The 25,385-nt window shown below is 38.3% G+C and overlaps 1 protein-coding gene across 2 annotated transcripts in view; it reads right to left on the bottom strand.

The window, feature by feature from the left end:
* Positions 1-25,152, bottom strand: part of CR1 (complement C3b/C4b receptor 1 (Knops blood group)) — a 68,539-nt gene extending 43,387 nt beyond the window's left edge. The window contains exons 1-12 of one of the 2 annotated variants that reach the window (XM_045536119.1): positions 25,020-25,152; positions 19,742-19,925; positions 18,994-19,089; positions 14,474-14,559; positions 13,621-14,016; positions 12,438-12,614; positions 12,245-12,347; positions 10,845-10,930; positions 8,735-8,953; positions 5,522-5,701; positions 4,861-4,960; positions 1,581-1,666 (exon numbers count right to left, since the gene is read on the bottom strand). In XM_045536119.1, coding sequence (XP_045392075.1) covers positions 1,581-1,666; positions 4,861-4,960; positions 5,522-5,701; positions 8,735-8,953; positions 10,845-10,930; positions 12,245-12,347; positions 12,438-12,614; positions 13,621-14,016; positions 14,474-14,559; positions 18,994-19,089; positions 19,742-19,925; positions 25,020-25,137 — 1,831 coding nt within the window. In that variant the 5' untranslated portion in view covers positions 25,138-25,152. Of the gene's footprint in view, positions 1-1,580; positions 1,667-4,860; positions 4,961-5,521; positions 5,702-8,734; positions 8,954-10,844; positions 10,931-12,244; positions 12,348-12,437; positions 12,615-13,620; positions 14,017-14,473; positions 14,560-18,993; positions 19,090-19,741; positions 19,926-25,019 lie in introns of those variants that run through there. The other variant, XM_045536118.1, reaches the window with a different exon arrangement.
* Between the last annotated feature and the right edge of the window lie 233 nt (positions 25,153-25,385).

Raw genomic sequence — 25,385 nt, 5'->3', positions numbered from 1 at the left:
ATGGTAAAGCATATATTATAGCATCTTTATTAAATAAATGAGAACAAAAATCTCTGGCAGAACTAATAATAAAAAGATAAAGCATAAATATGCAACATTACATATAATCAACACATTAATTGGAGATCCAAAAGTAATAAAAAAGAACTGAATACTGTGTCCTATGCTCATTTGAAAATGAGAATATTAGGGATAAAGATATATTTCACCGATATCGACTCAAGAAAAGGTAGAAATTTTGAAAACCCCACCAATGTAGAAGACATGGAAAATGTACAATGAAGCTACTCCTAAAAAGATAAAAGGCATAGCTAATTTTACAGACAAATTTAATCTTATTTTTAAGTAATGGCTGACTCCTAGGCACTTTAAATCATTCCAAAACATACATACTAATAGAATGTATCTATCATTTTTGGCAGGTATACTTTAATGTACGTACTTATTTTTTCTTAAATCTTTAAGAAAATATTTAAGAAGATGCACATTTATTATGGAAATTCATAAAATATAGATAAAAATCTTTAAGGCCATCATCAAGAAAGAACCACTGTTACTGGTTTAATATATAATCTTTCACACACACACACACAAAAATCATATTTTTCTAAAATATCTTCGTTGGCTGAATAATATTCCATTGTAAGGATGTACTATCCAATTCCATTTGGAAGAGTTGCTCTACTGTCTAATGCCTTCTGGAACAGTTTAAAAAACATTTTTTTTAATAGAACACATGCCTTGTTCATTTCAGTAGATTATTTCCAAAATATTGTTTAGAATATGTTCAACTTTTATGTTAATTTACCTTTTTCATGACACTATCACAAACAATAATGTACGTAACATTTGTATAGTAATATCCTTGCAAAAACCCCTGATGTATTTTTAAGAATACATTATAAACTCCAGAACTCCTGAATTAAAGGCATGCATACAGTTAAGGGTTTTGATACGTGTTGTTTACTGGCCTTATAGTTCATTCCCACCTATCTTCCCACCAATTGGGTTTCAGTGGCTAATTTCCTTATGCCATCAAACCCAGGATTATATCCATTTTATATTCATTGTTAACTTGCAATTGCTTGGTCCTCTAAGCTCCCCAAAGTGTAGAAAGCTCATCTTCCAAGCAACTCGCAGGGAAGATGGTGCATCCCTGTTTAGACAAAGAATAAGAAGGAAGAGAGCTGCACTGCTTAAATGTATGATATGATATTAAGAGCTGGCAGAGAGGAAATACGGCTACTTTCACTAACTTTGTCTTTATTTACTTCACTAAGGAGAATGCTCTTCAACCTGGCAAATGTCCAACCAACAAAAGAGGAAATTAGGGGCTGTTTAAAATGAGTTCAAGACTATAGTTTAAAATAAATTACAACTCAAGATAAGAAAAAACAAAAACACTTCTAGGTGGACCTAGAAGTTTGGAACACTGTGAGCTATTTTAAGGATATGACTGTATCCTTCAAACATCAGAAGGACACTATTTCCGAAAGGGATGAGATTCATTCTTTGTAATTCCAGGGGAACAACTATTGGATTAACTGGTAAAATAAATGGGGAATGAGATTTTAACTCACGTTGACAAATTGGTGGCTTTGTCCCCCAATCAACAGTACTGCCTAAAAGGATACATTCAGCAGATGAGTGACCAATAAGTCGGTACCTAAAGGTAAAAAAAGAAAAATAATTGTGCAGTACACACCTCATCAACTTCCTCACAGCATGCATACGTGACAAATCAGAAAAATTACAATCTGGGAGAAGTCTAAAGCCTAGCCTAAAGCCCACCTGTTGTATCCTGCTTTTTTTTTATTTCTCTTTCCTATTCTCTCTCTATTGAAAGCGTTCTTTCTTCCCTAATTTCTGGCCTGCCCTGCTTCTTAATCTCTTGGCTTCATTGTGCACTGTACCTGGCATCAAAATAAAATAATTCTTTTGTAGATCTGTTTGATAATGTTTGTCTTAAATTCTGTTTTTTTCTCATATTATTGTTGCCATTTTCGTTTGGATTTTCCATGTGTGTGTGTTTGTGTATATAATTATGTATCCAACACTGCTATGCCATTTGACTTGAGGCATGTTCCTTATAAATATCACAAGAGTTGAAACTTTTGATCTTATTTAGAAGACTTTGTCTTTCTTTCAAAAAGGAGATTAAACCTCATGTGCTGAGATATTAATAAATGCTATGTCTGATGTTGCTGTTGTCGTCATTCTACTACCCCTTTCATTTATTTCACAATGTCCAGCGGTGAGGATGAAGCAATGAATGAAACGGATCTTCCCAAACATGACAGGGCTTATTTCTGGAGGAAGAGAAAGATACTTTCCTTGCTATTCCCTTTCTTTCCCTTTCATTTGCTATATGGACCAGATAGGTTCAGCTCTTTAAGTTGTTCTAAGAATTTGGAAGTTAAACATCCTATTTTTTTCTCATTAGGAATCATATATGTGCATGTGTATTATATACATACACAACACATATATTTAAACCTATTTTCTAAAATTTAGAGTCAAAATATGTATAGTCTAGCACTCTCTTCTGTAGTATGTCTAGCCTACTTTTTCTTGCTTTCTCTCATTTTCTAGTTTTATTGATTTATTCTATGACTTTAGAGAGATTGTTATTAAATTATAATTATATTGCAAAGTTTCACTTTTTAAGAATTATTAATAGTTCTGCATTGTATTTAGTTTCATGACTTTGCTAAAAACAATTGAACATGTTTTGTCTACATATGTTTGGTTCTTGTAATCAATTCTCTATCTCATTGATACTTCTCTTAGAATTCATCATTCTCCTTTTTAAAAACTTACGTATGGATTGCCTGGGTTAATCTTTTTTTCCTGAGAAGCATACTTAAATGGTATAATTTTCGGGTCTTAGCTTATCTTTTAATGTGTATCTGGAGCCTCTAGATGTGAATTCTAGCTTGGCTCATTGGAAGCACTATCTCCTACAATTTAGTCTCACATACAATCAATGTGGTGCCAATATAAACTAATTTCTTTTGCAGGTATTATATTTTTTAAATTTTATTTTGAATTCTTGAAATATTTTCTGTATCCCTGAAATGCAGAAGTTTCTCTAGTGATGGCTAGGTATGGCCATGTCTCCCCTTCTGAAATTTCTGTTACATCAATTTTGAATCCTAGTACTATCTTGCACGCCTTCTCTTTTCATTTTTTCTTTATCTTTTTCCACTGAATTCAGGGAGAATTTGATTAACTCTTCTTCTTACTCTCTGCTTTAATTTCCTGCAATATTCAGTGTGTTTGTCATATGTGTGTGTGTATTTTAGTTTGAAAATTGTGCTTTTCATTCATGTACAAATTCTCCTGGCTAGTTTCACAGAAGCAATGGTACAACTGAATCTTGTTAAAAATACGAACAGGAGATTGTGCTGAAAGTTTTCCCTGTTTTTTAGCTGTCACTCTGTTTTGTAGGGGGAAATCTGTCCTGATTTTTCAGGTTGCTCTCTTTTCTATTCATTTCTTGTTACTTTTCATAAGCTCAATGGTTTTCTGCCTTATACCATAGAAAGGTTCACCCTTATTCAGTAATGCGTGAAGAGGGTGTAGTCAGAGAATTTAGATTGTACTTAAAAATGCTCAAAAAAAAAAAGAAAGAGAAAAGAAGAGTTTGGATTTATTCTAATTTTATCTTGTCAGATTCTAGGTACTATGGACTGCGAGGCCGAGGGTGGCAAAGGTGTGAGACACCACAAGTTTCTTTTCAGTGTTTGTTGTGGTGGCACAAATATAGTCCATGTTCTCCAACTGGCTTAGCTGTTGCCATGGCAGCGCCGCCGCTGTGTGCTGAAGCCCGGGTGAGCACAGCCGCAGGACCAACCTGTGAGCACCTCATGCTCTTCCTTTGCATTCACCACTTGCCCAGCTGCTTGGCACAAGAGGCCTAGCTTTCGGCCTAGCTCAGCTTTCCACATTCCTCACTGAGCTTAATCATGGCCAGCTTTTTAAAACAAAAATATTTTTTTAATTTCAATAGAGAGACATGTGACTCTTCCTTGAACACGGAGAGGCCATTGTAGGGTTATTAAGTGGCCTAATTTTAATATTGTTGTGTCTCAGAAAATAAGGAGGCCTGAGGAGAGGGACAGAGATGGGGGAATGGCCTGTGCATGGAGCAGTCAGAACATACATTTATTGATTAAGTTTGCCATCTTATATGTTCATGGCGCCCCTAAGCAATGACAATAGTAACATCGAAGTTCACTTATCACAGATCATTGTGACAGATATAATAATATGATAAAGTTTGAAATGTTGTCAGAATTGCCAAGATGGGACACAGAGGCAGGAAGTGAGCACATGCTGTTGGAAAAATGGTGCTGATAGATTTACTTGATGCAAGGTTGCACAAAACTTCAGTTTTTTAAAAATATAGTATCTGCAATGCACGAGAAGTGAAGCGCAATAAAACGAGGCAGGCCTGCACTCTGCTCAGCAGCCCGAGCACACGGGTGGTGCTGTGACTGTGAAGATTTGTCCTCCCACACAACCGCTCCACGGCCTTCCCTTTCTTCCAGCAATGTCTACTCTGGGTCAGGGCTGCTTGCGTGCTTCGACTATACTCTTCGCCTACTTTCTTCCTTTCCACTCGATGAAGGCCACATTTTTCTTATATGCACTGCCCTGGTTTTTCACAAGGATACAGATTTTTTCCCCGAATCATATCATACCTTTGTTCATTTCAATCAGGAGTTAAACACCTATCTATGTTCAAGCCTTTTAAGAGCAGGTGGCAATAACCTAGCTGTCCCTTCTGAGATGCTACTAGATGGTAGTATTGCTGTCCTAGAATTCTTGAACCAAGAGATCTTTCTGCCAACTCACCCTTTATTACAAGAATAATTGATTGTGGATCCAAACTGAATGTCTGTGATCACATGCACCACGCCATTCACAGGATCTGGAGGACTTTTACATGATCTACCTATGAGAAAGAAACAGAATTTTGGAGCCAAGTAGGGTAATCTGAACTTTTTTTAATACATAAGGTCCCACCTATCTGTAGCTTACTGAAGACTGGATGCGGTCCTGATGACCTACATATGTTGTCACAGCACCAGTTTCAAAAGGACCTTCCCTCCAGATCTGTCTTATCTCCACCTTGCATCCCTTATCAAAATGCAAGTCATTCATGGCCTTATATATTACCACTCTATTTTAAAGTTCTCAAAGGATTTCTTCTCACCTAGTTATTCAAACAGAATTTACATCTCCTTACGTAACTGTTTTTCCTGGTCTAGAGAACCATGAATTATTTACTTTCCCATAGGAAATAGAGATTTTCTCAGCAAATATTCCTTGAAACATTCTCATGAAATGAGCATTTCAAGCAACAATCAGGTCTGACCTACAAGACCACCTCTTACACCCCCCTATTTGAACACTTTTGAGGAAAGGTTTTTCATATACAAAATTGGAAAAAATTAAATAAGATCCTACAGATGTTTTGGCAGACACTGGGAAGCTCCAGTGCAGGGTTACTTACGTTTACAGACATCTTTGGGACTTGACCAGACCAGGTTTTCTAGACACGTGATAGAGAATGGCCTCCCATAGTACTCAGGGCGGCATTCATACATTAAAGATGTCCCAATGGGAAAGTCAGATTTGTTGGTTTGGGTTCTCAAATTAGCAAACTGAAAATGATCCGGGACTGTACAGTGACCTAGAGACCAAGAAATCAAGAAAATCTGAGTTAATAAAAAGATACCCAATGCTTTTCCTCTTTCTCTCTCCCTTGTTAAATTTGACGCCAGAACAAAATAAACTTTTAGTTATGGAAAAATAATTTCCTTGTAACTTTGGGAGTGAAAGTTTCATTAGCATGTTCTCATCAGAAAATATATTAATACTATCTGGAAGGCTAGTTTGCCAGCTTGTCTTTCTGCTCATATAATTTAATGTAAAGATAGCCCAAATTTAATTTTTCACATTTTTAGAGAGCCAGAAACAGTGCCTCTGCCCAGGTTCCACCTTTTCTGTTTGGTTTCCTTGTACTTCAAGGCATCTAAACTCCCATGGAAGGCTCATGAGCAATGAGCAAAGAACCCAAGGTGTTTTCTGGAACTGGGAAGCAGCTACCAGTCTTCGAGGTCTGATTCCTAAGCCAGCTATTTCAACAAGGAGGAGACTCCTTAGAACAAAAACAAGGAGGAGATAAATGGCATCTCCTTAGAACAAAAACAAACAGCAAAAAACTACAGTCCTAATTACAACAAAGCATTGCACAAAGTATATTTTGAATCAAATATATCGAGCTTTAGTTCCACAGCCCTCTGGCCCATTAGCTTTAGGCTCAAGAATTTGAATTCAAGAAAAATGAAATCAGAAAAATATGTATGCTTGGAAAACTAGGAATCATTTTCACTTGATTTTGGCAACACCTTCTCTTTTAGCTTCTGTTTTAGCAGTTCTCCACCTCCCTTCCAATTATCCATTCAAAGAGTAAAAGTCATCCTAGAGCTAATTCTGCACCCAGAGAATTCTCTGGAAGAAGACTTACAAACTGAGTTTTCATCTCTTGACCATAATTAAATAATCTTCCAGTATAAAAATTTATCTTTTTTCAAAGCATCTTCACAGGAAATCTACCTATATTGCCTATTTCCTTTCTATCTTAGAGCTTGAATATCAGCTCTACTAGCTTCTAGTTCAAGGAGTCCACATCATGACTGAAACCTACCATTTCAGGCCAAATCACACATGATGTTGATCTGGCAGGTCTCCAGTCTAAAATCTAACTGAAATCTAACTGATAGACTAGGAATGCAGTCTCAAAATGGGGTTCTGATGAAAAAAAATCATACCGATAAATATGATTCACCACATAAACAGAAGCAAAAAAAAGATCATATGATCATCTCAATAGATGCAGAAAAAGCATCAGCATTGCTATAGACTAATAACAGTCAAGCTGAGAGTCAAATCAAAGACTCAATACCATTCACATGGTACAGAGAAAATAATACTTAGGAATATACTTAACTAAGGAGGTGAAAGATCTCTATAAGGAGAGCTATGAAACATGATGAAAGAAATTACAGATGTGACCAAAAAATGGAAAAACATCTCATGCTCATGGATTGGTAGATTCAACATTGTTAAAATGTCCATACTGCCTAAAGTGATTTACAGAGTCAACCCAATTCCCATCAAAATATCAACATCATATTTCACAGATCTAAAAATAATGATTCTATGCTTCATGTGGAGCCAAAAAAGGGGCTGAATACCCAAAGCAATCTGAAGCAAAAAGAATAAATCTGGAGGCATCACATTACCTGACCTCAAATTATATTATAAGGATATGGTAATCAAACAACATGATACTGATATAAAAGTCGGCCAATGGAACAGAATAGAGAATCCAGATATAAAATCATCTGCCCACAACCAACTGATCTTCGACAAAGCAGACAACAACATACGCTGGGAAAGGAAGCCCTATTCAATAAATGGTGCTGGGAAAACTGAATAGCCATATGCAGAAGAATGAAACAGGAACCTTGTCTCTTGCCATATACAAAAATTAATTTAAGGTGGATAAAAGACTTAAATTTAAGGCATGAAACCATAAAAATTCAAGAAGAAAATGCAGGAGAAATTCTTCTAGACACCATAGAACTTAGAAAATTGCCTCTGTCCGTTGATTTGGTAAATCTAGGTATTGGATTTGTAAATAGGTTCATAGGTGCCAAAGAGTGTTAGATGGGAGAGTGAGGACAAAAATGGCTTCTGAGTGGTTAGTACTTGTTCCCTTTCCTTTCCTTTTATTATTGTTATTACTTTTAGAGATGGGGTCTCTATATATTTCCCAAACTGTTCAGTGGCTATTCACAGGTGTGATCATAGCTCAGCCTTGAACTCCTGAGCCCAAGCCATCCTCCTGCCTCCGCCTCTGGAGTAGCTGGGGCTACAGGTGTGCACCACCACACCTGAAGGTCCCTTTCCTTTTAGAACAGCTCTTCTCTCTTACAGTTCCCCACTGATCAGTGTGTTTTGCCAGGACTAGGATCCCTTCTACAACTTACTTCCTCCTTCCTGTCTTCACTTCCTGAAGGTGGGTGTCTCAGGGGATTGGGTGTCTTAATCAAGCTTCTCCAAATCTTAGAAATTCACAGTCTCTTTATTTTGCATTTTCCCCTTTGCTTTTTCTTTCCACCAAAGTAGAAAGACTGCAAGGGCTAAAACTTGTGTGGGGCTAAGCCTTATTTTAATTTAGAACTTAGCCCAAGAGGGCTAAGGGAGTCTGTGGTGTGTCGATAATGCAGCCCAATTTTCAAAGAGAATACACAGGGATCTCAGGACAAGTAGGTAATTAAAATAGATTTTGTCTGGCTTTGTTTCCTCCTGGCCTGTGCTTCCCTCCAAAATCTGTGAAGATGGTACAGCTTACACTAGTTAAGATTCATAGATATTTGTTTTCAATTCTTGTGGTTTGAAAATTTTTTTTTCTAATTTTAATTAAGGACACTCCCACCATCCACCACTTCCCTCCCTTTTCACCAGCCCCTCCAGCTGCAGAGGTCATCAGAATCTTACGTGTTGACATATCTTGGAACCATTTATTATTGGTTTGGCATTTAATTGCATCAGGAGCACAAGTATTATAAATACCACATTGTAATTACAGGAATATGGAGAGGGCCTGGTTTAGATATTCTGAACCCATTTGAGATGTGGGGAAATGTGCACTAACCCGGAAGTCCACAGCGAGGGGCGGGGCTGCTCCAAATCCCGTTCCCTTCCTGGTCACTTGTGCAGCGGATGGTGCTCTCCCCAATGAGGTCGAAGGTCGTCCCCATGTCTGGGTGGGGGTCGCATGTGTAAGTTACTGCTTTTCCAAAGGGAAAGACTTCCAGAGGTTTTCCTGTGTGTCTCCCATTAAGGATAGCTGGAGGACTTGGACAAAAGATTGCTGAAAAGAAGGCGAGAACTCTTAAGTTTCATCAGGGAGTTTTTATCAGAGGTATTGTACAATCATAGGATGCCATGATTGGTGCTGTTTAAAAAAATCTAAGGAGATGACAGTAGACATTAAGCTTTTGAAGACATGGACCAAATGAAATGAGATCTCCATCAAAGTTTCTTTCAATTGTACAAAAGGAATTTGCCTACCCTTTATCTTCTGGATAGTTAAGTTTTCTGGATAATAGAAACTTTACACCTTTAATTAAATACCACAACCTTTAAAGAAGAAAAATAGCCATTTTAGAGGGTGACTTGCTCATTTAGTCACCACAGATTAATTCAGCATTTATTCTGTGTCAGCCACTCATCAGCGCCCTGGGGACAGAGTGCTGAGTAGCAAAAACAAGGTCTTTGTCCTCCAAGGAGCTTCCCAAGAAGTATTTCTAAAATGTATGCCTGTGTGCCAATCAGCTTAAATAGATAAAACCTTTCCTTGATTACTTATTTATATTGACCATTAATCTAATCACTACCTTAGCACTGTCACAATGAGTTAAAAAACACACAAGTCATTATAAAAAAACTCTAAATGGTTTCAGACTGCTTTGCTTTTTAAAATTTCTGGATCTGTTTATGACTTATTTTCTCTCTTTACTTTCTGTCAGGCTTCAAATTGTTAATTTTTTCTAGCGTCTGCTTATTTGTTTAGATTACTCCCCTCCTTACTTCAAATTGGTATTTTTCATTAGGGTTGGAATTTGGAAGAAGCTACTTCAACTAGTAAGGGTTGTGAAAAGTAAGGAAAAGTCAGAGTAGTGCAATCAGTAACTGAGCTGTGATACAGGACAGTAGAACACCATGTGCCATGTTACTTCAAGGAGCACTGGGTTTCTTAGACAGCAAGGATCTATTAATGTATATAATTTGTGTTCTTATAAAGTTTTATTATAAAAAGCACTATAAGATGTCCAAGTAGATTTCTAGCAAGGTAAATATTTTAGTAAAATTTGATTGTTAAAAAAACTGATATTTTCCAATCTTTAGCATCAAGAAATGAAGCAAAGTCCTATCTTCTATTGGGGAAAACATAAATGGGTAGATTAGGAGAAGTCAGTAGTGACTCTGAACATGAGACTCATTTTCTAAAATCAATTCATTATTTATGAATCTCTCAGCATAATTTATTTAGGTACGTTTTGAGAGTTTAAGGAGTCAAACCACCTACCCTGTTTAATGTTAATCCCTACTTTTCCCTCATTCCTCTGTGCTCAGATCTATTATCTCCATAGCATTTAATTTGTTTATTTTTTTCTTGTCCATCTCTCCACCTGAGTATAAACAACATGGGGACAGACAAGGAATTAGCTCATCTTGTTCATTGCTATAACTGCAGCACATAGTATGTGCTCAATAAATAATGAATTGACTAAATGCGCATTTAATACTTGTGTGTTAGCAAATATATACACATTACAGAGTGACTGCACCTTGATGAGGAAACAAAACTAGACAGAAGGAAGAAAGGAAGGAACAGGGGAGGGAGAGAAGGATGGACCGAGGAAGGAAGGAAGGAAGGAAGGAAGGAAGGAAGGAAGGAAGGAAGGAAGGAAGGAAGGAAGGAAGAAAAATTTGTCAAAGCTTCACATCGTCTAATCTCTCCTGATCTAGAAGCAAGCTGCCATAGGATTTATCACAACAGAACACAGAATTCAAAACGAGAGAGACTGATCGGATGTGATGCACACATTGACTCACAACAAGATATTATTAAAATAAGCAATTTTTTAGCAATAATTCAGACTAGAAAATAGAAGAATCACACTGGGGGAAGCCATCGGTCAAAACAGTAAACAGATTAAGGAGCAAGATTGGCCTGAAATGTTACTCCTTTTACTCACGTTCACAAACAGGAACGCTGCTATTCCAAAGGCTTTGCATTCCAACCAAGACACAATGCCCAGTGGAACTGCCTTTTAATTGAAACCTAAAGAAGAAAATGGTAGTAAATAGGTGAGTTGTTTCAGTCAAAAGGCCACTGAATTCACACTCTGAGGCAGCTAAAAATCTCAGGATCTTGACGATCTGAAACCAGCAGGTGACAGAGGTGCAGAGGCCACGTCATTCTGGAAAAATCTCAGCCTCCAGTAAGGGAGCAATATAGAATGCCAAAGCGTGGTGACTTGGTCACATGATAGTCCTAGCTTGAAGTGAAGAAGGCAGTCATGGCATAGGTGCCGTCTCCTTGACCCTGGACCCAGACTCAGTCTCACTGACAACCCTGACAGATCTACTCTTTGTCATTACTGGAAAGCCAGTTTTCTGCTGCAGCATCCTGCTAACTGATGCTGGAACAGCAAGTAAAACAGCTCCTGGTTTGCACTGGAAATGTGGAGAATAACTGGCACGAGAACAGAGACTGTCCTTTTGTCCCTACATTTGTGATGGCTGTGAAGAGGGCTCATGACAGCATGTTGGGCTATCAAAGAGTAGTTTGAATATTCCAGGAAAAAAAGGAAAGACCAGAGATAGCTTTTGTATGAAATCATCCAAAATTCTTTATGTGAACCCTGATGCCCGCCTAAATCTTACTGGGTGCTAGTGTTTGGAGCCCACCAAGGATTCTTTGGAACATTTCCAGAGAGTGTTTTTTTTGCCCATGCCTGATAGCTCCCATGTAGGGATATGCACCCCTGTGAAGAGCACTAGAGTCACAAAAACAAGTTCATAGCCTTCCCCAGAGTATGAACATCAGCCATCATGGTCCCATTTCAGAGCCCACAGCCCATTACTTACCAGATGATATATGATTGGATTTTAAAAAATGTTTATTTTTACAATTTCACTGTCATTATGTATTTCACTATTGATGGTTTAAAAAAAAAATCCCTGAAATGATTGTTAAATGAAATTAGCTATTTGTAATAAGCTTTTCATTACATATCAGATTTTTTTTGTGGGACTCTCCAAATTACTCATATATTCCTTCTGGCTTGGAAAATATAATTTTTTTTTCACTTAAATGTGTCACCTATATATATTTGCCTTTGAACTTGTCATTTAATGTATGTCTCAGTTTCTTCTTCATATCTCATGTTATTAGTTCTACGTGTTCCTTCTCTTACTTCCTATATACACTTTCAAAAGTTATCTCTGTGAATATATATATGTGTGTGTGCAGGTGTGTATGTATACACACACACACACGCATATATATTCAAGCCACACCAAACCTCCCTTTCTTGGACTAGTTCCAAACCCCAATTTCAATGCCCAGCAGGTCAGGCAAGCTCATACTCACCCTTCATTACAAATGAAGGACACCTTTGCACCAAGCTGGAGATTAAGAGGAACTAGCACACGGCCATTAGGGAGTTGGTCCAGGAAGTCATCACAGGATTTCACTAGGAGGAAAAAACAAAACAAAGCAGGGATAAGACTCCCATGTGAGGGGGAAAGACAGTGGTCTGGAAACCCAACGAGAGTCTAGGCACCTGCACAGGTGGGGGCTCCCGGGCTCCAGTCTCCCTGGGGTGTGCAGCGCAGAGAAGCAGCCCCTGTGAGGTCATAGCCGGGCTCACAGCTGTAGAACACCTCCTGTCCAGGCGAAAACTTGTCCTTGTCACTTGGTGTATGCTCACCATGTGGGATTTCTGGAGGCGGCTGACATACTAGGGAAAGAGAACCAAAGCCATGCCAATGAGTCTGGCTTCAGCAGGATCAGTTATATTCTGGCAGTAGTGGTGGCTTTTGCAGCATTAGCAGGGTTCAAGGAGGTGCTTGCTCAGCGGCAGGGGTGGCCATTTCAGCATGAGGGAGGTCTAGTGCACTCTAGCCCAGGAGTAGCAGCAGCTTCCCCTGATGAAATCTCTCACTCCTTGAATGATCCAGACTGATTTGAGGGATTTTTTTTTTTTTTTTAGATGGGGTCTCGCTTTGTCACCCAGGCTTGAATGCATTGGCAAAATCATAGCTCACTACAGCCTTGAACTTCTGGGCTCAAGTGATCCTCCCACCTCAGCCTTCCAAGTAGCTGGGACTACGCATGCATGCGCCCATGCCTGGCTTATTTTTCTTATTTTTGTAGAGATGGGGTCTCATTATGTTGCCTGGTCTCAAACTCCTGGCCTCCTGGGATTACAGGTGTGAGCCCCTAGACTGGATTTTGGTTTCCTGACTCGATGCTGACTGGCAGAGCCAAGGCAGAATTGACTTCCAGTCTTTAGTCTGCAGGTTAGTGTCTGTTTCACATCGGAAAGTTATCTAACCTCTCTCTAAGACGCATTTTCTCTGCAAAACATGGAAAGAATAGTAACTACCTCATGGCTTTAAGACTTAAATGCACACATAGCCTGTATTATGATGCCTGACTAGAGGAATCACTCATTAAATATTAGCAATTATTATGCTCAAGAGTAATGGATAGACCTGTTTATGAGAATTCCAAGGAAACATCACATTCCTTGCCAAGATTTACCTTTGCTTCTCAATTTGAGCACATGGGCAGGTACACACATGTATAAACAACATGCATTCTTAATTTCCTGTTTCCCCCCAAGAAGATTTCCTCCCCCACCCTGCTCACCACACATCCCTCCCTTGGAACAAACAGTGACCTCCTGACCCTCCAACAACTCATGAAATCTGTAGACTCTTTGAGGCCTCAAGCACACTCACCCCTGGAGCAGTGGGGCAGCTCTGGCTCCCATCTGTTCAGGGCCTGGCACTGCACTCTGGCGGGTCCCTTCATGACAAAGCCAGGCTGACACCTGAACTCCACAACTTCATTTAAGGAAAACAAGCTTCTGTTGTCAGATACCATGATTCCATTTTCCACGTCTGGAGGCGTGCACTTATTAGGTATAATGCACTGAGGGGGAGGCCCGCTCCAGACGCCGACTTGATCGTCCTCGCTGGTGCAGTATATGGAGGCTTCACCCATGAGGTCAAACACCTTTTCCCCTCTCTTCCCACGTTTGCAGCGATAGGTCACCACCATTCCGTACTCAAAATATTCTCCCTTGTTGATCAAATCTCCATTGGCGATGGCTGGGGGTGGCTCACAGGAAATTTCTGCGAAAAGGGAAAACAAGTTAAATAATAGTGAATTTAAACACTAAACAAGAAAAATCTAACAAGTCACTAAACTGTAACTATTTTTACATTCATTCTTTTCTTTTCTTTCTTTCTTTTTTGAGATGGGGTCTTGCTATGTTGCCGGGGCTTGTTTCAAGCTCCTGAGCTCAAGGGATCCTCCTTCCTCAGTCTCCCAAGGGGTCTCACTCTTGCTCAGGCTGGTCTTGAACTCCTGAGCTCAAGCGATCCTCCCACTTCAGCCTCCCAGAGTGCTAGGATTACAGGTATGACCAACGGCACCCGGCCGTCCTCATAGGAATTTTGAAAACATTACAGCTGTCTTCAGCTGTCAGAAGGACAGACTGCGTAAAAGGAATTTGATTAAAATTTTTATAATTCCAGAGGAGATTAGAACTTATTGGTAAAAGGAATAGAAAGGAATATTTCGACTCACTCTGACAAATAGGTGTTTCATCATCCCAAGTGACAGTATTGCCCGAGACGATGCATGCAGCAGAGGAGGAACCAACGAGACGGAATCTGGAGGCAGAGAATAAGGAATGTTATATTCTAAACACACAGGTTGTCCACTTGCTCAAATTGTCCCAGAGATTACAATCTCGGAGAATTCAGAAGGACATTTTCCATTTGTCAAAGCCCTATATGTCACTTTCCGAAATTTCCCATTCTTCTTGGGAATTTTTTACTTTCTTCTTCATGACTTTTCAACAGGATGGGATTTATCTTCTTTATCTTCCTTATTTATTCTTATTTATCTTCTTTATTATCTTAATACACACTTTTATATAAATCTAAGGTCAATCATAGTTATTTCCTCAAGCTTCATTTTTCAAAAAGATATCATAAGCTTCCTGAGTGCAGGGAACCTTTCACATGTATATATTTATTTGATTCCTGATTCAATCTTCTAATTAATTATTGGTCTGTTCAAATTTTCTATTTCTTCATGATTCAGTCTTGGAAAATTATATGTTTCTAAGAATTTATCTATTTCTTCTATGTTACCCAATTTGTTGGTGTATAAGTGTTCATAATAGTCTCTTATAAGCCTTTGTATTTCTGTAGTATCAGTTGTAATGTCTCCTCTTTCATTTATAATTTTATTTATTTGAATCTTCTCTCTTTTTGCTTAGTTTAGCTAACAGTTTGTCAATTTTGTGTATCTTTTCTAAAAAACATCTTTTAGTTTCATTGATCTTTTCTATTGTTTTTCTAGTTCTATTTCATTTATTTATGCTCTACTACTTATTATTTCCTTCCTTCTGTTGACTTTGAGCTGAGTCTGTTCTTTTTCTAGTTTCTTGAGGTGTAAAGTTATGTTGTTTTTTGAGAACTTTTTTCTTTCTTAGTGTAGGTGTTCATTGCTATAACCTTTCCTCTTAGAACTACTTTTGCAACATTTCATAAGTTTTGGTATATTGTATTTCTGTTTTCATTTATCTCAAAATATTTTGGACTTATCTTTTGGTTTCTTCTTTGACCCACTGGTTGTTCAGGAGCGTGTTGTTTAATTTTCACAATGTTGTGAATCTTCTAATTTTCCTCCTGTTATTGATTTCTAGTTTCATACCATTGTGTTTGGAAAAGGTGCTTGATATGAGATTTTAATTTTCTTGATTCGTTAAGAAGAATTTGTGGCCTAACCTATGATGTATTCTGGAGAATGTTCCATGTGCACTTGAAAAGCATGTGTATTCTACTGCTATTGGGTGGAATGTTCTATATACATTTGGTATATAGTATTGCTCAAGACTGTTGTTTCGTTATTGATTTTATGTAAGAATGATCTAGTATTGTTCAAAGTGAGTTATTCAAGTCCGCCACTTTTATTGTATTGCTGTCTATTTATCCCTTCAGTTCTGTTAGTATTTGCTATATATATTTAGGTGCTCTGATATTAGGTGCAAAAGAATTTACATTGATATATTCTCTTGATTAATTGACCTCTTTATTGTTACACAATGACCATTGGATTTTGTGATAGTTTTTGACTTACAGTCAATTTAGTATAAATATAAGTATAGCCACTCTTGCTCTGTTTTGATTTCCATTTTCTTGTAATCTTTTTCTATCCCTTTGCTTTCAGACTATGTGTGTCCTTAAAACTCTGTCTCTTTTGGCAGCATGTAATTGGATCTTGTTTTTTTAATCTATTCAGCCACTCTATATCTTTTGGTTGGATAATCTAATCTATTTACATTGAAGTAATTATTGGTAGGTAAGAACTTACTACTGACATTTTGTTAATTGGTTTCTGATAGTTTCATAGTTCATTTGTTTCCTTTTTTTTCCTCTTGCTGTTGTCCTTTGTGCTTTGATGGTTTTTTTGGTGTGTGTAATGCTATGCTCTGATTCCTTTCTCATTAGCTTTTGTATATCAACTACAGGCCTTTGTGGTTACCATGAGGCTTACATAAAATATCTTATAGTTACAATAAGTCTATTTTGAGTTGATAACAACAACTAATGCATATAAAACCCTACATTTTACCTCCTCTTCCCCCTACATTTTACATTATTGATGTCACAATTTACATCTTTGTATATTGTCTATCCATTATAAATTGTAGCTATGGTTATTTTTAATACTTTTGTCATTTAACCTTTATACTACAATTAAAAGTGATTTATACATTGCAGTATAGGTATATTCTGAATTTGACTATATTCTTACCTTTATAGTGAGTTATATACTTTCATATGTTCTCAGGTTGTTAGTTAGTACCTTTCATTTCAACTACAAAAATTCCCTTTAACGTTGTCTGAAAAGGCAGGTCTAGTGGTGATTAACTCCAGCTTTTTTTGTTTGTCTGGGAACGTCTGTCTCTCTGTCGTTTCTGAGGAGTAGCCTTGCTGGGTATAGTATTCTAGGTTGGCAGGTTTTTTTTTTTTTCCTCCCATCATTTTGAATATATCATCCCTCTCTCTCCTGGCTACAAGTGTTTTGCTTAGAAATCTGCTGATAGTCTTACAGATGTTATTTTGAATGTGATAGGTTGTGTTTCTCTTGCTGCTTTCAAATTTACTCTTTGTCTTCTGAGAATTATTTTATTATAATGTGTCTTGGTAAAGATCTCTTTATATTTGATCTATTTGGGGTTCTTTTGGCTTCATGTATCTGAATGTTCTTTTCTCTCTCTAGATTTAGGAATTTTTTTGGCACTATTTCTTTAAAAAAGCTTTCTGTCACTTTTTCTTTCCCTGTTCCTTCTGTTGAAACTCTCTAAGGAATTTTTCAGTTTAGTCATTGTGTTCTGTAGCTCATCCCTCTCTCTCTCTCTGTGGTTTAAATTTACATTTCCCTAATAATTGTGATGTTTAGCATCTTTTCATGTGCTTATTCGTCATCTGAATATTTTCTTTGGAGGAATGTCTTTTCAATCCTTTGTCCATTTTTAAATTGGGTTATTTGTCTTCTTATTGTTAAGTTTTAAGAACTCTGTTTATATATTCTGCATACAAGACCCTTATAAGAGCTCTGATTTACAATTATGTTTTCTATGCTGTGGGTTGTTTTTTTCACTTTGTTGATAGTGTCCTTTGAAGCACAAAAGTTTTTAGTTTTTTTGAAGTCCAATTTATCAATTTTTTTCTTTGGTTGCCTGTGTGGCAGCACAAATTTAGCCAATATTTCTAACTGGCTTAGCTGTTCACATTAAGAATGTGATTGAGGCAGTGCCTCCACTGTGTACTGAGCAAGGGTGAGCATCAACAGCAGGACCGTGCCCTGTGAGTACTTTATGCTCCATATTTTCAAAGAGGGTTCTGTTACAGATTGAATTGCTTCCCCAAAAGTGTATGTTGAAGTCCTACCCCCCAGTCTCTGTGAATGTTATCTTATTTGGAGATAGAGTCATTGCAGATGTAATCAATTAAGGTGAGGAAATTAGGATGGGCCCAAATCCAATATGACTAGTGTCCTTATAAAAACAGAGAACTTTGGACCTAGACAAGCACAGAGAGGAGAACACCATGTGAAGACACAGACACAGAGGGAAGATGGCCATGTGACAACACAGACAGAAATTAGAGTTATGCTGCCACATGCCAAGGAAGGCCTGGGGCTACCACAGCTGAAAGAGGTAAGGCAGGATTCTCCATTAGGAGCTTTGGAGAAATCATGGTCCTGCTAACACCTTGATTTTGGATTTCTAGTTTCTAGAATTTTGAGAGAATAAATTTCTTTTGTTTTAAGACCCCCATTTTGAGGTACTTTGTTATGGCAGCCCTAGCAAACTGATAGAGCTTTAAGATTAAGATTTATTCTCTAACACAACTGATCCATGGCTTCCCTTTCTTCTAGCAATGTTTACTCTGGGTTAGGGTTGTTTGTGTGCTTTGACCACACTTTTCCACCATTTTCTTTCTTCCCACCCAGTGAATGCCACACTATTCTTATATTCACTGCCCTGGTTTCCAGCAAGGATACAGATTTTCCCCCTAATCATATCATATCTTTGTTCATTTCAATCAGGAGTTAAACAACTATGTCCAGGCCTTTTAAAAGTAGGTGGTAATAGCCTAGTTGTTCTTTCTGAGATGTGACTAGAAGGTAGTATTACTGTCCTAGAATTCTTTTTTTTTTTTTTTTCTGAGACAGAGTCTTGCTTTGTTGCCCAGGTTAGAGTGAGTGCTGTGGCATCAGCCTAGCTCACAGCAACCTCAAACTCCTGGGCTCAAGTGATCCTCCTGCCTCAGCCTCCGGAGTAGCTGGGACTACAGGTGCGAGCCACTACAACCAGTTAATATTTTTTTATTTTTAGTTGACTGGCTAATTTTTTTTCTATTTTTAGTAGAGATGGGGGTCTCGCTCTTGCTCAGGCTGGTCTCAAACTCCTGACCTCAAGCGATCCTCCTGCCTCTGCCTTCCAGAGTGCTAGGATTACAGGTGTGAGCTACCGCACCCAGCCTGTCCTAGAATTCTTGAACCAAGAGATGTTTTTGCCAACTCACCCTTTATTACAAGAAAAATTGATTGTGGATCCAAACTGAATGTCTTTGGTTACATGCACCATGCCATTCGCAGGATCTTTAGGACTGTTACATGATCTACCTGTGAGAAAGAAAGAGAATTTTGGAGCCAGGTAGGGTAATCCAAACTTTTTTTGGTACATAAAGTACCAACCTGCCTGTAGCTTACTGAAGAGCATATGCAGTTCTGATGATTCCACAGAGTTTTGCACCTTGAGAAACCTCACCAGACTGCCTCAGGATCAGCTACCTACTAAGCACCACTTTCAAAAAATCTCCCCATCCAGATCTGTCTCATAACCACATTATGCCTCCCAGAAAAATGTAAACTTTGTTTATTACCAAAATGTTATACTCTGTAATTCAACCAGTGTAATTCAAAGATATCAAAGCCTGAGATTGTCTCATCTCCTAGTTTTCCATTCTACTTCTCTTTCTTGTCTGAGTTATTCATTACTTAATTTTAGTCCTGAAAATGGGAGACCCCTAAAGAATAGGGATTTTCCCTCAGTCATGCCTTGTGATGGTTGTTTCTCATGAAACAAACTTGTAATGAAGGTGCCAGGAAGTCAACGCAGTAAGAAGTTGTGATCTACAAGAATAACTCTCACCTGCACTGTTCTTTGGGCAAACTTATTGTTATATGTGTCTCAGGTCCAAAATTTGAACAAATTGAATGACATCTTACAGATATTTGACTGACACAAGGGAGTTCCCAGTCCAGTGTTACTTACGTCTGCACTTGTCTGTAGCGTCTGTCCAGACCAAGGTTTTCAGGCAGGTGATGGAAAAAGGTCTTCCGTAATAGCCAGGGCGGCATTCATACTTCAGAGATGTCCCAATAGGAAACTCAGACTCATCAGTTAGTTGGGTAGGCTTGGCAAAAGGAAGCCATGCCGGGGCACTGCATTGACCTAGATGGAGATTAAGACCAAAGAAACAGCATTAATGGAGAACCTTCTACTCTACTGCCTCTTTCTCTCCAATATTCTTCATAAACATGATTTTAAAAAAAAGCAAAAGAAAAGGAACTCTTCAGTAATGGCAAAGGGTTTATTCCTTTATAAGGGACCTTAGACATGAGCTCTTTTTGAAAGATAAAAAATCAGCCTCCACCTATTAAACAGTCCCTGCTATTTTGGAGGCAATTCAGCTATTTATATTGTCTTTCACTGAAGAAGAAACTCCATTTTCAAAGACAGATCACATGTTAGGGCACAAAATAAGTCTTTAAAAATTCAAAAATATTGAAATCATATCAAGGATTTTCTCCGATCACAATGGAGCAAAACTAGAAATCAGTAACAGAGAACATTGGAAACTACACAGACCCATGAAAATTAAACAGTATGTTCCCAAATGACCAGTGGGTCAGTGAAGAGATTAAGAAAAAAATTAAAAAATTTCTTGAAACAAATGAAGATGAAAACACTACATATCAAAATCTATGGGATACACAAAAACAATAATAAAAAGAAAGTTTATAGCAATAAATGCCTACATCAAAAAAGTAGAAAAGCTTCAAATAATCTAATGATGTATCTCAAAGAACTAGAATAACAAGAGAAAACCCAACAAAAAATTAGTAGAAGAAAATAAATAATAAAGATCAGAGCAAAAATAAATGAAATTGAAACAGAAAAATACAAAAGATCAACAAAATAAAAAGTTGGTTTTTTGAAAAGATAAACAAAATTGACACACCTTTAGCCAGACGAATAAAAAAAGACAGATGACCCAAATAAATGAAATCAGAGATGAAAACGGAGAAATTATAACTGATACTGCAGAAATCCAAAGGATCATTAGAGACTACAATGAGCAACTATATGCCAATAAATTGGAAAACTTAGAAGAAATGGATAAATTCCTAGACACATACAACCTACTGAGATTGAACCAGGAAGAAATCCAAAACCTGAATAAACCAATAAGAAGTAACAAGATAGAGGCAATAATAAAAAGTCTCCCATCAAAGAAAAGCTAAGGACACAATAACTTCCCTGCTGACTTCTACTAAGCATTCAACGAATAACTAATATCAATCCTACTCACACTATTCCAAAAAATCAAGGAGGAGTTAATACTCCCAAACTCATTCTATGAGGCCTGTATCACCCTGATACCAAAACCAAAGACATAACAAAAAAATGATAGACCTGTATCTCTGATGAACATAAATGCAAAAATCCTCAACAAAATACTAGCAAACCGAATTCAAGAATACATTAAAAAGATTATTGATCATGATCAAGTGAGATTCACCCCAGGGACACAAGGATGGTTCATCACACGGAAATCAATGTGGTATATAATATCAACAGAATGAAAGACAAAAGCCATATGATCATTTCAATTGATTCTGAAAAAGCACTCAATAAAATTCAACATCACTTCGTGATAAAAACTCTCCAAAAACTGCGTATACAAGGAACTTAGCTCAACATGATACCTAGATAGAATGAACAATATTCGATTGCATAACAAAGTGACTATAATCAACAAGTTAGGGTATACTTTAAAATAACTGAAAGAGTGGAATTGGAATGTTCCTAACCCAAAGATATGATAAATGCCTGAGGTGATGGATACCCCAATTACCCTGATCTGGTTAATTCACATTGTATGCCTGTATCAAAGCATCACATGTACCCATACACAACAATTATGTATCCATTACAATTAAAAATTAAAAGATTAAAAAATATATTTTAAAAAGCATGTATGTCTGTGCATCCTTGTTAGGCAGGAGGAGATTTTCAACTTTGCCATCTTGTCTGCTGGAGTTGGCCTTATTAGAATTATTATATCTTCACCCAGTATTTCTGTGCAGGACACTTCTGAAATTACTTGTCCAAAGGTGAAGTTTATTTTAGGTAAAAATAGATGATAATAATAAACCACAAATCCACTCATCTGAGCATATGTAAACTGAAATAGATCACCATCACAGAAAGCATATTGCAACCCCCTTTCTTTCTACCTTGCATCTTTATACGGTAGGGAGAATAGAACAGGACCCAACAAGGAGACCAGGTGAGGGCGCCAGAGTCCACTCTATATTAAATACTGTCCTGGACGCGCCTAGTGTGCTGTTTTCATACCTCAGCGTGTGGTCTGCTTCCCTGAATGTGAGCCTCAGAAGAGTGTATACTCTGCTGTTGTTGGATGCAGTAGTCTATATATGTCAATTATACACAGTTGATTGATGGTGCTATTGAGTTCAACTTTGTCCTTACTGACTTTCTACCTTCTAGATCTGCCTATTTCTGGTAAAGCAGTGCTGAGTTTCCAACTGTACTGTGGATTCATCTATTTCTCCTTGCAGATCTATCAGTTTTTGCCTCACAATCAGTAGGTGCATACATGTTAAGGATGGTTATGTCTTTTTGGAGAACTGACCCCTTTTGCGTTATGTAATGCCTTCTTTATCCCTGATAACTTTTCTTGGTCTGAAGTGTGCTCTGTCTGAAATTAATATAGCTATTCCTGCTTTCTTTTGACAAGTGTTAGCATGGTATATCTGTATCAATCCATTTACTTTTAACATATGTGTGTCTTTATATTTAAAGTGGGGTTATTAGAGACAACATATAGCTGGGTCTTATTTCTTGATCCAGTCTGACAATCACTGTGTTTTAATTGGTGAATTTAGATCATGGATGCTTAAAGTGATTATTGATATAGTCAGTTTAATATCTACCATGATTTTTATAGATTTCTATTTGTTGCCTTTGTTCTTAGTTCCAATTTTTGTCTTCCATTGCTTTTTCTTCCCTCTTTATAGTTTTAAGTGAACATTTTATATAATTCCATTTTCTCTCCTTTATTAGCATGTCAGTTATATTTCTTTTTGTACTTTTTTCAGTGATTTTCCTAGGGTTTGAAATATATATATATATATATATATATATATATATATATATATATATATATATATTTACACTAATCCAAATGCTCTTTCAAATAACACTATTCCACTTCATGGGTCTTATTTCTTATAATAACAAAATAATCCTAATTTCTCGGCTGTTTTTTAATGTAAAAATAAATATCCCCATGAATCAAATTATACGACTTGTTTTGGGATTCACTCTTTAAGTACTGCTAAAGCCATGCTCCTTCCACTCAGCCTTTTCTGGTCCTTGGAGCTAAGATTTCTCCCTTTTCAGTGATCCTGTAGTCTTGTGTGACTCCTCAGCCAAGCTTTCGTATATATGTATGGGGGTTTTCAGATTACAAAACTGTCACATGCACATCTGATTTTCACAATAACCCTCTCAGAGAGCAGAGTGTCAATTATGTTCCTTTTATACAAGTGGACACTGAGGGTCAGGGGTGTGAGTTGACTTGCTGCGTCCAAGACTCCAGCCAGTAAATAGCAGAGGACGGGAAAATCAGAACTCAAGTCTCCTAATTAAGATTTCATAAAACCCCACCACCTACTTCTGTATGCATACACTTTGGAGACATAGCTCACTCTTATACTTCGTTTAAATTCCAGAGTATGGTGCACACTGCAGGCATTCTAACAGCATTTTTGAAATTTAAATTACTTCAGCAACTAAATTACTAGATAGTTTAGGATGTTTCATATTTGGAGGTTATTGCAATAACCTCAAAGAATATTTTTTTTGCAATTAATAGTGTCTGGGATTGTTTATAATAGTAACTTAATAAACATGGGCAAACTATAATAACATTCCAGTAAGAAGGGGGCCAGATACTTGAAAGAATGACAAAAATACCTAAATATTGACAACAGATTGCTTAACTCACTTGGCATGCTTCTCTTCTAAAAATAAATTTTTAAATTTTATCACATCTCTTCACCTGACAGGTTACTTTCTAATGTCTAAGGAGATAAAATATTAATAACTTTTGTGGAAACTTGGTTTTCTTTTGTCCGTACTCTCTTAGAAGAGAGGAACAATCAAAGGATAAAAATGCAAAATATCTAGTGGCAGAGAAGAGCAAATCCTGAGATGTCAGGAAAAGGCTGGGCAAAAATAATCAAGACTGTCACTTCAACTGAGATGCTGCTAAGGAGTCTAAGCAACCAGGAAGACCTCTGGGGAGGCCAAAACTAGTAAGAGAAGAGTTCTAATAAAAGATGTTTACCTATTTGACATTACAAGAGAGGAAAAGAAAATGCGGCCTCAAAATTTCCATACAGTTATAATAGGCTTTATTTTGTACTGAACGTAGCATTAAATTGCCATATGTAAACGTCTTTCCTGTCCCTTCTACCTGCAACTGGTTGCACTGAGCGTTCTGGAGCTTCACTTGCTCTTCTAACCCCCAAGTTCCTGGCCTGAAATCTGTCTTAAAGTGGGCTCTCAATTGAATGCATGGTGATGATGGTGGCGGTGTTTTGGGACAAGGGGTGAGTTCGTTTGGACGCAGAGTAGTTTTCAGGTGAGAATTGCATCCCTAGGATTGCTTGTTTAGACACCCTTGGGAGCCACGCACAGAGGTAATGGTTGGAGGATAGAAATTGATTCGGTCACAGGTACTGTGTTTGGCACTTGACACGCTATGTGCCATTTAGGTAGCAACACCATGACATAGAGGTAGCAGTCCCTGTGTTACAGATGAATAAACAGACTCAGACAGATGGATTGACTTTCCTCCCGGTTAAATTTCTGGGATTAGAACCCAGGTTTGTCGGATTCTCCAACCCGCTTTCTTTCACTGTGATAGTGCCACACTCCGCTACAGCCAGTCCAGACAAAGGCAAGGAATTCCTGCGGCGCCAGTTGAACCTGTCTGCGCTCCTCTGCGCTGGGCACGACACAAAGCCCTGCAGCTGGGGACTCCCCTCTTACCCAGGGGCTGCGAGGGGCTGCGGTACCCAGAGGGATCCCGACCCGTCCTGCCTTCTCGCGCGCCCAGCCCACCTGCGGCAATGCCCGTGCACCTGGGTGCCCTGAGCGCCGCGCGCGTCCCCCGCGGAGCCCCGGCTGCCGCGCCCGCCCCGCGCCTCCCCGCGCCCGCCCGCGTCTCACCCCAGGCCGCCGCCGGCAGCGCGAGCAGCACCAGAACCGCCAGCCGGGCTCCTCGGCAGCAGAAGCGGAGAAGGGACGCCGGCGGCCCGGCAGGCTCCGGCATCCTCCCCAAGCACATCTAGAGACCAGATGTGACCTGGAGGAAAAACGCTGTAAGAGAAAAGCGCAGCGAAAACAAGAGGGACCAATCGTTGGGGACCGCGCCCAGTGTCTGGGGAGGGCTGCGGGGTTCCGGGGTTCCGGGACAAAAGGCTTTTGACCACAGCTTCCCCTTCATGGGCAAAGTCTTGTTTACTCTCCATCTGCGTTGTTTCTAAGGAGTTTCCCTCCCAGAGCCCACCTTGGGGACCCAGGTACAGCAGCAAA

This window comes from Lemur catta, chromosome 23, assembly GCF_020740605.2.
Source record: "Lemur catta isolate mLemCat1 chromosome 23, mLemCat1.pri, whole genome shotgun sequence".
NCBI lineage: Eukaryota > Metazoa > Chordata > Mammalia > Primates > Lemuridae > Lemur > Lemur catta.
The sequence above is the reverse complement of the archived record's forward strand: the minus strand, read 5'-3'. Positions and strand labels throughout refer to the sequence as shown.